The sequence below is a fragment of the Mesoplodon mirus genome, assembly GCF_964341445.2.
Source record: "Mesoplodon mirus genome assembly, chromosome: 16".
NCBI classification, from domain to species: Eukaryota; Metazoa; Chordata; class Mammalia; order Artiodactyla; family Ziphiidae; genus Mesoplodon; species Mesoplodon mirus.
Genome location: NC_138992.1, coordinates 51,272,080 through 51,285,086, shown reverse-complemented (window position 1 = coordinate 51,285,086; position 13,007 = coordinate 51,272,080). Strand labels below are relative to the sequence as shown.

The 13,007-nt window shown below is 36.0% G+C and overlaps 1 protein-coding gene across 1 annotated transcript in view; it reads left to right on the top strand.

Annotated features, from left to right (window-relative positions):
* RALYL (RALY RNA binding protein like) overlaps nt 1-8,044 on the top strand; it is a gene marked incomplete at its 5' end in the record, with an annotated part of 468,135 nt that extends 460,091 nt beyond the window's left edge. The window contains one exon of the mRNA XM_082601851.1: nt 7,976-8,044. Within this exon, the coding sequence (XP_082457977.1) occupies nt 7,976-7,998 (23 nt within the window). The 3' untranslated portion in view covers nt 7,999-8,044. The remainder of the gene's footprint in view (nt 1-7,975) is intronic.
* Nucleotides 8,045-13,007: the final 4,963 nt, after the last annotated feature.

Below are 13,007 nucleotides of genomic sequence, written 5' to 3'. Positions count from 1 at the left end.
CAAGTATCAGGATAGCTGCACTGATTTCCTTGACCCAAGACCCACGTCAGAGATGGAAGGCCAGGTAGAGTTTGCATGCACCGCAGGAGAGAGACCTTGAGTTTAGGAGATCCAATTTCCTAGCGAGCAGTAAGCAAAACTGTTCTTTGTGCAGAGGGAAACAAGAATTATTGCAGAACTATATGATACATTCCTGAGGACGGTCCTCAGTTCTCAGGATTGCCAGCCAAATAAATAATCCTGAGAAGTGGGCTTTGAGAAAGAATAGTCAGTTTTGTGATGTTAGTGCACTCAGCAAGACATGTAGGAATGTGAGCAGCCCACAAGGAATGCCTCTCAACAGTGAAACAAAGTAGTTCTCAAAGAACAGGATGCCCAGATTAGCATCACTCACAGCCTTAAAAGAAATGCAATTTCTTGGGCCTCATTTCAGACCTAGTTGTCTTAGACCATTCAGGCTACTATAACAATAGACCACAGACTGGGTGGCTTATCAACAACAAACTTATTTCTCACAGTTCTGGAGGCTGGGAAGTCCAAGATCACAGCATTGACTGGTTTGGTGTCTGGTGAGAGCCCACTTCTTAGTTCATATACATGTCTTTTCATTGTGTCCTCACATTGTAGAAGGGGTGATGAAACTCTGGGAGGCCTCTTTTCTAAGGACACTAATCCAATTTTTGAGGATTCTATCTCATGATCAAATAACTTCCCCAAATCCCTACCTCCTAATATGATCACATTGGGCATTAGAATTTCAACATACAAATTTGGAGAAGACAAAACTTTCAGCCCACAACACTAAAAAACAGAAATTCAGTAATCTGAGTTTAACAAATCCAGTCAGTAATTCTGAGACCCACTAAAGTTTGAGAACCAACAGTGTAATGAAAAGAATTTTTGATAGCAGTCAGGATCCCAGAACTAGTCAAGGCTTTGACCAACTACCTGGACATGTCACTCAGCTTGTCTGTGCATTAGTGTCTTCACCTACAGAACGAAGATATATATGTATTTTTTAATTGGGGTATAGTTGTTTTGCAATGTTGTGTTAATTTCTACTGTACAGCAGAGTTCCCTGTGCTATAAAGCAGGTTCTCATTAGTTATCTATTTTATACATATTAGTGTATATATGTCAATCCCAATCTCCCAATTACTCCCACCCCCTCTTTCCCCCTTGGTGTCCATAGGTTTGTTCTCTACATCCGTGTCTCTATTTCTGCCTTGTAAACCAGTTCATCTGTACCATTTTTCTAGATTCCACATATATGTGTTAATATAAGATATTTGTTTATCTCTTTTTGACTTACTTCACTCTGTATGACAGTCTCTAGGTCCATCCACATCTCTACAAATGACCCGATTCCTTTCCGCTTTATGGCTAACAGTCCACTGTATATATGTACCACATTTTCTTTATCCATTCATCTGTCAGTGGGCACTTAGGTTGCTTCCATGACCTGGTTATTGTAAGTAGTGCTAAAATGAACATTGGGGTGCATGTGTCTTTTTGAATTATTCCTTATTGCTCATATTTGATGAAGTCTTCTATTCCTTGTCATGTAGCTTTATCAATATTGCCTGACCTTGAAATGCACATGGCAAGCATTGGTAAAACCAGGAGAGATCAGCTGGCAAAGCAGGTCCACAAGGTCTCATTACAATCCTCCACAATCCATAACCTGGGGCTAGCCTCCCAGGCTCCCAGAACTTCTTGGTCAGCAGGCTGGGACAAGAACAGTACCTCAGACAAATGTTAACCAATCTGGAATAGGCTGGCCAATCAACCCAGAAGATCTGTTTATGCATTTATAGGGAGACTAACTGAAAGAGAGGTTAGTCCAATGTTCTCTGGCCTGAGCATTCTCTTGCAGTAAATCAAGCTGCTCAGAATTGTAATCAGAAGATCTACTTGGAAAGCATGGATTTAGAACAGAGTGTTGATTGAATGTTCTTAGTCTGCCTGATGTGTCCATGTCTGTAATAGGAATATACCTGTCATTACAGGCCAAGTACACTTTCAGGGTCTGGCCATCTTCTCCTGTGGATAGCCCTGAATGGCACAACCAAACTGCCCTCTGAGACTTTCCTGTTTATCTGTGCTTGCAGTGCCAAACAAGTCTCTCTCAAATCAACATATTTTTTTCCTTTGGCTGATTTAATAATCTTCAGTTATGTTCTAATCAAGTCTCAGAGACTCTAAAAGCTTCAGCCTGTCTTCAGTGACATTACATATTTTCTGCCCTGATCACTTCAGTTTTGATCTTCAAGTTATAGTCTCAGAAGACAATTTGATCATCTTATTTCCAAATTTCTGGCTGGTTACTACACTCTTGTTTTCTCCTCTGTTTTCCACACCCTCCTTCCCTAAATGGTCATCACCCTAGTGAAACTGCACTAATTTTCAGGTGGGACTCGAACCAGCCAAAACTCAGACTGGGACTTGAACCCATGATCCCTGACTTAGGAGGGGACTCAAATCCCCTGTCTTTTCATCGAAACTGCTCATCTGGTGTCAGGATTTACTGAAGCTCAGGTTATTTTGTGTCGGTGCAGAAAGAATTCAATGAGAAGCAAAGTGGCAGGCAAAGAGTGAGTTTATTAACATAGGATGCTTGTGAGAAATACAAGTGGGCAGGTGGTAGGGGCTCTGCGTCAAGGACTGAGAGGACTTTATTTTCATAAACAAAAGTGGGGAGGGAGAGAAAATCACCTTCTTCCACATTCTTGAGCAGACGTCGATGTTTACATCATTAGCTCCTCCTTTGACCCTATGTGGTTTAACTGGGACTATCGTGGCACTATTTAAATCATATGTATATTATTAGCAAAAGGATGGTAACATATACTATTAATAAAATATGGTAATTCATCTCAGGTTTCGGTATAATGTCCCCTTTCACCTATATTTCTGTCTTGACTACATGCAAAAGTGCTACTCTTCAAGAATTATTAACTGTCTGACTTCATGTCACAATATTCAGACTCCATATCTATTGTCTTGTGTTTTAACTATCAGGGTTTGTGGCTTGAGTGTGTCTGGTGCTTGGATGTACCTGGTCTTCCTTCAAGGTAGTGTAGATTGTTGCTAGGTTACTGGATTCTTTCCTTGAGTGGTCATTAGCTTATAACAGTATCCTAAACTCCCTTAAAATTCCCTTTCTATCTTGAATCCCCTAGTGGGATTTCTAAACTGACAATTTAGTTATCCTACTGTACTCCTATCACTAGGATTGGAGACTATCAGCCTCCAAGAATCACATAGTAGAGCAGCTGCCTTCATTTGTACCATTCCGGTGAGTTACTGCCCTCTTGGTATTCATTCCATTATGGATTTTCTTATGTGATTCTTTCACCTTACAGTATAATGTAATTTTGGCCCCAAGAGCTTATTAATAGAAGGTAAGTTTTACTTTATAATGAACAGTCGCTCCTGGGAATCTGTTATTGTTATTTAGAAATTTAAATTGAATTGAATTGGATCTCATTTGTAATAAGGGATTTGTAAAAGCCAATGTATTCACATTGTCTATAAACAGTGAATGGCTGAATAATTACTCAATAAACATAATTAATGGTGACAACAAATATGGATTATTCTTGTTCATGAGACTTGCTTTTCCATAAAATATTATATAGCTTGCATTACCCACATATTTTCATTTACCTTTTTTGCTCTGTAGATGCTATTTAGAAATATAGATTATCTATATTTATTTATTAGTTATATATCTCAAATAGAAAAAAAGATAACCAGAAGCATTTCTGACATGAAAGAAAGAATATTTCTTTTAAAGTATTATGGGGTTTTTTTGGTAAAACTCTAAATAACGTGTATTTATTCAATATATTGCTGTACTTATTTTATTTCAAATATATTAATGCATGAGGTTTAAAATTAAATGTGCTTTCCCTGTAGATTAATACTACCCTTTTCATCTTTGTCAAATAGAAGTAAATTGCTTGGGTCAATACAAACTAAGCCCATTTGAGTGGCTCTTTTTTGTTGTTTTCCAGAAATAGGAGAGATTGAGTTGAAAAAGAATTCATCACCAGGAGAATTTATTTTAAAAGCATCCAAGCTCCTATACAGCCAGAAGATAAATTACCCACTAGTCAAGAGAAGGAAAGCACAATTAATTTCACATTATACTAAACCAATCAGCTCCTTAAGCAGCTGTCTTTTTTGAAAAAAAGCAGCAAGAATGTCATAGTTCTTCCTTCCTCCCATGCCTTTAGAAGCAAACAGCTAGTCTTTTCTCAGACTACAAGTTCTATGGAAAGTAGGGTGAATATATATATTTTTTTCTTTCTTTTTTTAAATAAATTTATTTATTTATTTATTTATTTATTTATTTTTGGCTGCATTGGGTCTTCGTTACTGTGCGTGGACTTTCTCTAGTTGTGACGAGCGGGGGCTACTCTTCGTTGAGGTGCGCGGACTTCTCATTGCAGTGGCTTCTCTTGTGGAGCACGGGCTCTAGGCACGTGGGCTTCAGTAGCTGTGGCACGTGGGCTCAGTAGTTGTGGCACACGGGCTTAGTGCTCCACTGCATGTGGGACCTTCCCAGACCAGGGATCGAACCTGTGTTCCCTGCATTGGCAGGTGGATTCTTAACCACTGTGCCTCCAGGGAAGTCCCAGGGTGAATATATTTTGTTGTTTTTAGATAAGGAGAATTCTATTCATGACTTATATCCATATTTCACAGTGCAAAGTTAATGAAGCTTTTGTCTTGTACTAGTGATAAGCAAATGCTTTGAAGTTTTATGACAAGGAAATAAGACTTCAATAAATTATTTCCAAACCTACCTTTCTTCTTTCCAGGATAATTATTTTTATGTAATCATTTACCATCAAGGAATAAAGGAAGGGTTGAGGAGAAATCATACTGGGGTAATGGAATATGCACAAAAAATCTGCAGGCTGCGTTTTTCTTCCAAACAAAATAGATTGTTGCTAAACAACCATTCATTAACTTTTTTGAGACCAGCAGGATGGTGTAAGAATATACTAAATTAATGTGACCTGCCATTACTTAACCTGAAGAAACACAATGATTAGTAAACTTTACATACACAGCTGCTGCAACATTTTAAGCATCTTCCATATGTAATAAAAAAGTGATCAATGGAGGCCTTGGAGGAAAAAGTGCATTGTGAGCATATAAAGAGCCTCAGTTCCTTCCTGCACACAGGTGTTATCCATCAAAACCCCCAAACCAAAATGCCTTGTGTCTGCATGTCAGTACCACTCTATAGGCTAAGTTTAATTCTCTTTATTAAGGTATTCATTTTGCATTGATAAGGGATGACTTTTGGTATGAGCCTACAGGAAATGTACAAAATCTCATTTACGCCATGCAAAAAAGTAGAACACTGACTTTGAACCATTAAGTTCAAGACTTTGTGCTTTAAAGATTAATTTACTCTTCCCACGTACAGGCACACAACCTGGCACTACATAAAGAACACAAATAATAACGTTTTCATTTTAAAAAATACATATATGTTTGATCAGTAAGGATATAGTATAGATTGCATGAGGAAGAAGAGAGGAAGAAGAAAAAGAAAGAGGGACTGAGGGAGAGAAACAAAAACTGAGAGGGACAGAGAGAGACAGAGAGACAGAGAGACAGAGAGAGAATATCAAAATATCAAAATGTACTTAGGCCTCACCCATGAAATTTTCTTTCCTGGGGATATAAATCTTTTTAATGCTTTGACTGGAGAAAAGACTATTAAGGGTATATATTTTGTTATTTTTAGTTGTTTGATTTATGAAAGTTTTTAATCAAAATTGTTAGGCATTTATTCGTAGGATTATATTTATAAGTAGAGCAAGTCTTACAAAAGTACTTCTAAGAGTCCTTTTGAAAAATGATTGTCCCTGATTAGTTAATTAAATGTTGTAAGTGACATTTGTAATTTTTTACATATTATATATCATGTTTTTAAGTACTTCATTCGTCTGGTTTAACAAAATCTTTCTGAGAATGAGATAATTCTTAAAATCTAGTAAGTTAAATGTATCCATATGATGGCCTAAAGTTTTCTTAGACTTTCTAATATCACATATGAACATAAGATGTGGATGTAAGATTTCAGATCACAAAACTGCAATCATATGTCTCAATTTTTAATTGCATATTCTAAGCTGAAATCATAAGACTGTCACATTAATAGACTAAATTATCTGAAATAACATGTTTACAGTACCAAATGTTCACAGATTTCTTAACACAAAAATATTAGTACTATGATTTCTGTTCTTGTCAACATTTTATGTTCAACTCTAAATCTTCCTAGAATTAAAAGACATGTACTCACTAAGGAAGATGATATCCAGTTAACTACATTTATTGAGGTGTACATCTACTCTTGAGTGTGAAAGTTGCACACCCATGAAGGAAGAGAAAATACCATCCAGGTTCACTGAGTTCCTTTCGACTGTGATCTTGGTAGGACATGTGACGTGAAGCTGCAGACACCCAGAGCAACTCTCACCATCTCAACTGCCATATCAGTCTTTTTCATAAGCTCTATATCACAGGCCTCAAATCTTTAACAAATGGTCAAGTTACCTAATTCTGTGGCTACTCATAGAAGTCAGCAACTATTGGAAAGTGTAGCCTGTACATATGATCTGTCAGCCCTCACTCAGCCGCATAAGAATGGGCCTTGAGTCTGGAGTACTTTCTTACTGAGAAATAAAGAGCCCATGCAGTCAGTCTTACAGCATTGTATGGAAATACTTTCCCTGTTTTAAGCTAATTAAATATATAAATTCCTTTGTCCTGCTTAAATGTGTATGTCAGAGGTCCTCAGACACACCTCCATATTTTAGTATTTCAAACTCCATAAGAGTGGCTTCCAGGTCCTTCTACAGAAGCAACAGGGATAGTCATAGACCAATTGCCCTCCATCCACTGCCAGGGAGACTTGCTATCTATAGGGACCAGCACACACTATTAGAGCTGTAAAGTGTCGTTCCATCCAACGTTTGACTGTGTTAGGTTTTCCTTGACAACTTTGATACCAAAATACAGAGACAAAAATGTTTGTAGTTCTCCCCTGGTATTGATAACCAGGAGCACTGCAAAGTATTCTGCTCCCCCAATATTGATAACTGATGCACGATGTTCTTCTCGCAGCAACTCCCATCCAAATTGATTTGCTTGTCTTTGGTTCATAAGACATACACATAGGTTACCCATCTAACTGCAAAAAACCTTTGAAGTTGTTGGATAATAGGTGTAATTATACTTTTTACCTAAATAGAAAGACCTTGAACTTAATAGGATTCTAGGATAAATAAATGCCTTTCTCCACTAATCTAAATAAACTTGCATTATTTTATCTTCATATTCATATTTAATTTCTCAATTCAGTTATTCAACCAATTGAATTTTGACTCTTATATGGTGTTTTCTGGCTCATGGTTGCACCATGAGTCTTCCACTGTCCTTCCTGCCTCTAGCTTTCTTCTTTGGCAACCAAGGTTGTGTAACTCAGATCAGAGCCCTGTATTGGCTTTTTCTCTTATCCCAGGTATGTAAGGCTTAGGAATGCACTGTTCAAAGCCTTTGCCAGGGGAAAAATATCCTATGTTCACTCTTTAGGGGCAGCAAAGATTCATGAGCAGCCCAAATCTCTTTCCCTAGCCTAGAACTTCAAGTGGTTCTCTTCTGACCTGGACAAGAACTCAGGTTGAAAAATAACTGTTGATCTCAGTCAGTAAATTAGCCGGATTTTTAAAAAATGTATCATTCTATAAATATAAATAATTTTAGTGTTGTGTACAACAAAGGATCTGAGAACTTAAGCTTCTCAAAAGTATTTGTCCTAAAGACTTAAGACTTGTTTTATCCTTCTCCTAATTAGCCTTAAATTCCAACTTATTTATTTATGCATGCTATCAGCAATAAAAAAACATAAATCTCTATATTTTAAAATACTTTTTTCTTTTCTCAGTTTCTACAGATAAAGTGATGTGAAGTAATGAATGATGCCATAAAAGCAGAAAAGAAACTGTGACAACACCCAGAAATGTGAAAGGAGGCTTCTTACTGCATAACAGTATCTTTGGTTCAATTTATAAAAACCCAAATAAAATGGACAATATTGTTCAATTTTAGAAATTCCATTTCTTCTATGTTCTAAGCTGTATAATTGTCAGGTTTTTATGGTTTAGATTGTAAATGTGTTTTTTCCCCTTTGCTAATTATGTTTTTTTTTAAGTCTTAAAATGTGGAGGACATTTATGAATGGTAAGGGAGACACTGTATACAAATGTATATTTGTAAAAGCTATTTTTATGATTAGCATGTTTTACTGTTGATCATATATAAAAGTCAGGTGATATTGCAATTATACACTTAAAACTTATTTCCAACAATGTCATGTAAGAAAAGATGCATTGTATGCTAGTTTTTATAATTTATTTTAAGTTATAGTTTAAAGTACTTCAGATCATAAGGATAAAATACTTGAAAAGTTTTATTTCTGCCCTCAATAAGCACCATTTTTATTAATAAAAAATGCAAATATTTCAGATGTAATTCAATAGATAAAGGACTGTTGGTTTGACCTGTGATTAAATTTAGCATTCTCTGCTCTACTGAACTGAAATGACCCGATTATTACCCAATATTTCAGTCTGGGTAGGAGATCCCATGGACAGGTTTTAATGTCCATACAGGTAAGAACTAGATCGGCAGGGATGATTGCCTTGTCTTTGGATACAAAAGTTCAAATTAGTACATATATCACTTCAGTTCATCTCCTATTACTAAGAACTCTCCATTTCCTGGTATTGCAAGTGTTTTCCAGATGCCCTTAGCCATTGTCTTGTGCTGTGGAAATGGAAGAAACCATCTTCACAGACTGTAGGAGAATTCAGCATATAATTTCTTAATAAATACTGTTTCTTTTAAAACAAAGTTGGTGTGTATCTTTCTTTTAGGGTGCACTTAGTTTTAATACCTGGTTTGAATTTTTAAGTAACTTGTAGTTCCACAAAATCAGTGCAATAATGAAAGTAGCATAACTTTATTAATATGCATATTATATGTTCTTTATGCCTTCACTTTTCATGGAATGACTTGTATTCTGGAACATATTAATTTGTCATGTAATTGAAAATCAGATGGCCCTCAGTCCATGAAAGAAGGTACACTATGGTTTTTATTTCTAGAAGGCATATATTTTTACTCCAAATATAGAATTTTAAGTTTTCAGGATAAAAACAAAACTACCTGAACATAGGTATTTATGCTCTTCCCAGCTAAAACTCTGCACTAAATGACTGCCAGCTCCTCATTAAAGAGCAGAGAGAAAACATTTAGCATCACCAAGAGCACTTGGTGGATTTAAAGCCACCTTTGTTCAAAGAAGTCAGGGGTCTAAAATCAGCTTTGTATGTTTTCTCTTATTTTTCTAGTTTAATTCCTTTAAGGTGACTTATCTTCTTTCTCTATGACTTTCAAGTATAAGCTAAGAAGTCTTATACAATTTCATCCAACAAGGAATATCAAAAAAAAGTTCTGAAGAAAAAAAGAATTAAAACTCTGTTATTAAAGAAAATAAATATATCACATTTTCCTATTTAAAGTCTTTAGCAATTTGCTAAAGACTTTAACCTAGGGGTTAAACCTAGAACCTAGGGGTATGGATCAGGAATGTGCTTCCTTTTTAAGAGAATGTGAAAAACACAATGTACTACACTGGTTTTGGCCATAATGGGTATTAGAGAAATTGTAACTGCTGTGATTGAATTCTGAAGCTGCAAAGAACATGTATGCAGTTCTACAAGGGAGTAAAATCAACAGAGTGATTTCTTGGTTTGCTGCCAATAGATGCCTGGGATAATCTGATGTTCCAGAAAGGAAGTGTTACAGGTACTGTGTATTAAGAAAATACACATGTGGATATTTTTCCAAGCTTGTCATTTGTCCTCATAGTAGTCAATAAACAGAGTAACATTTATAACCTGGCATTATTATAAATTAAGAGCATTATCCTTTCTCAGGTATTCATTAACTATTCTCAAAATAAAATGAATAATTCAGATGTCCAAAATAATTCTTTGTTATTAGAGTTTGATTTTCCCCACACAGGCCTTGACACATGAAACCATGGGTCTTTCTCTTTATTCATTACCCATTCCTGGTTTAAGAATTTCTTTTGATGACAAGGATGGAATAAAATATACACCAGATCAACAAAGTATAGATTATTGGGAATTATAATCCCTGAAGGTTTAGTTTAATAAATGTAAAGGAAGATTTTTAAGAGATGAGGAGGGGAGTGTATACTTCTAACAATAACATCAGTCTCATAAAGGAAAGAAAAGGAACATTTGTTGCTGCATTCAATTCAAGAAAAATATGGGACAATAGGCCCACTGCTTGGGAAGTTAAGTAAACAGGGCGCTGGTGACAGTGGGAAGGAGAAAATACCAATTTTACATCCATCTTCTTCAATAAAAGAATAGTTTTCAAAGCAGAAATACACACAAAAAAATGATAGAAATGAAACAAGAGGAAACTATTTTAAATAGATTAAAGTTCGGAGAACAGGAATTACAAATGCAAATGTCTGCAGAGGCCTGATAAGAAATATAAATGTACTAATCAGGCCTGAAGTAAGTTAGCAGACATTCAATGCAACTATGCTGATGAGGAGATACAGCTGGCTGCCAAATTCAGAAATGCAGACCTGGATTGGCAAGGTTTCCTGATTTTTCAAGAGAAGGTAGGTATCCAGAGTTTTAAATGAGATATCCTATTTTGTTTTGTTTTAATATGAACATGAAGGTGAATGAAACCATATCTGTAATTTATATCCAGGATTTAATCGTTGTAAAACTTAAAGGAAAAGCTTAAAATAATGAGAAACAACAAATTCAGTGTTATCTCTGGTGAGCAAAGAAGGGAGAATAGAATAAGAGTATTCAATAGCAGCTGTAATATTTAATTTATTAGGAAAATATTTGAATCAAATGTTTTAAATCAAATATATATCAAACTAAGTATAGGTTACACTGGTGTTTATTTTATCTTCTTTATGTTTTTTGTAGGCTAAAACTATTTCAGAATGATAAAGGTATGTGATTTTTTTTCACAATGTTTGTGCATAGGTAGATTGAGATGGGCATATTGAAGATCCAGAGATGTGGGTGGTATAAATAGCATATAAAGAGGTAGAAATTTGGATCTTTGAATCTGTCAGAAGTCTGTAAGTTTGTGATCTACCTTTTCTAGAGACGTTCAGATTCCTAGAAAAGAATATAACTTAGAGAAAGAGAGATGCCTTATTCTAATGTTCTAAGCCATTTTTGCAGAGGAGGGATTTACAAGTACATTTCCTATTTGTTAATGAAAAGTCTTTCTATCAGCCCTTGAGATACATAGAACCACTTTAGGAATTTAAATATGGTTCATGCAAGACTTTGAGGTGCCTGAGCATGCAAAATAGCCCTCACCTTTATGTGCTGCATCTGTAATATAAGGACTATGCCTTCTCTATCTTTATATCCTATACAAATGGTACCTTGTACATAACAGGTTATTTCTCCATAAATATTTGGGGAATTAAATGAAACATGGTATGCTCTGGGTTTTCACCTTAAAATTTAAAAAATATTTTAAGGTATAATTTGTTACTCTACTACTATGTTCTCAGCACTGTACTAATATCTTTATACACACTATCACTAATGCACACAGGAAAACTGCAGGATAGGTATAGTTAGCTCCAGTTTCCAAGTAGAGAATGTAGATCATTTATTCAGCCAGATCTTTCTTGAGTACCAAATCTATGCTAAGCACTATTCCTGTCAATAAGAGTCCAGCTGTAAATAATGAAAACTGAAAGTCCTGTCTTTGAAAAGCTTATACAGTTCAGGGGCATGACACACAATAGGCTAATTAACAAGCAAATATATATATAGTATTGCAGATGATAATGATGAAAAACATCGAGTAGAAAACAAATCCAGGAAGGAAAGAAGAATTGGTGAGGTTTTACAGGGGTGTTTAAATAGGCTGATCAGGAAGTCTCCTTGGTAAGGTGGCATTTGGGCAAAGATGTGGAGTAGGTGAGGGGTGAAACTTGAGGCGATTTATGGGAAAAATGTCCTGAGCAGGAGGGACAGGAATTAAATCCCCTGAAGCAGGAATGTACTTGGTGTGTTCAGGAAAGGTGAGGAGGGCAGTGTAGCTGGACTGGAATAAATGAGGGAAAGAAAAGTAAAAGTAGATGAGGGCAAAGAAAAGCCAAGATTTCACATCACAGAGCTTAGAGGTGATTGAGTCCATTGGTTTTATGCTACATTAAATGGGAAAAGAGAGAAAGGTTTTGAGCACAGGAATTATATGATCCAACTTAAAGGTTAAAATAATCATTTGGGCTCCTAAGTCCAGAATAGAATACAGAGAAGAAAAGAATCCAGAAATCCCTGCATTCTAGGTTGATAAACAGCTCTGTGAGTTTGGCCTGCAGCTAGTCTGGTCTGATCAGAGCAGAGAAGCCTGTTCACTTATTCATCAAAGCTGTGTTGAGGCCTTACTCTATTCCATATATGTACTTGACAGTGGGCATGCAGTGGTAACACAGACACAGTCCCTTTGCTCAGGGTACCTAGTCTAGTGAATAATATTGAAAAATCGCTGAATAAAGGTAGAATAAAAAAGTTCAAAAACAATATTGCAAATCAAAAAGAACACTATGGCAAAGTCTTGCTCCTTACAGCTCTGATGGAAGTAGATTGAGAGGCATTTTTTAAATTACCTTTATTCAACCAGCTGAAACAGAGAAGCATAGGTGCCTCAAAGTATAAAGGGCAAAGATTGGATTCACCACAACTCTTTAACCTGATCCCACAGACACTGATGGAAACAAAGTTATTTCCCAAGTACAAGGGAATTCTCTTCCAAGTCAGTCACGGTAGTGACACACATCTACATACTCACCAGCTCCTTCCTTTCTACAGCCAAGGAGACAC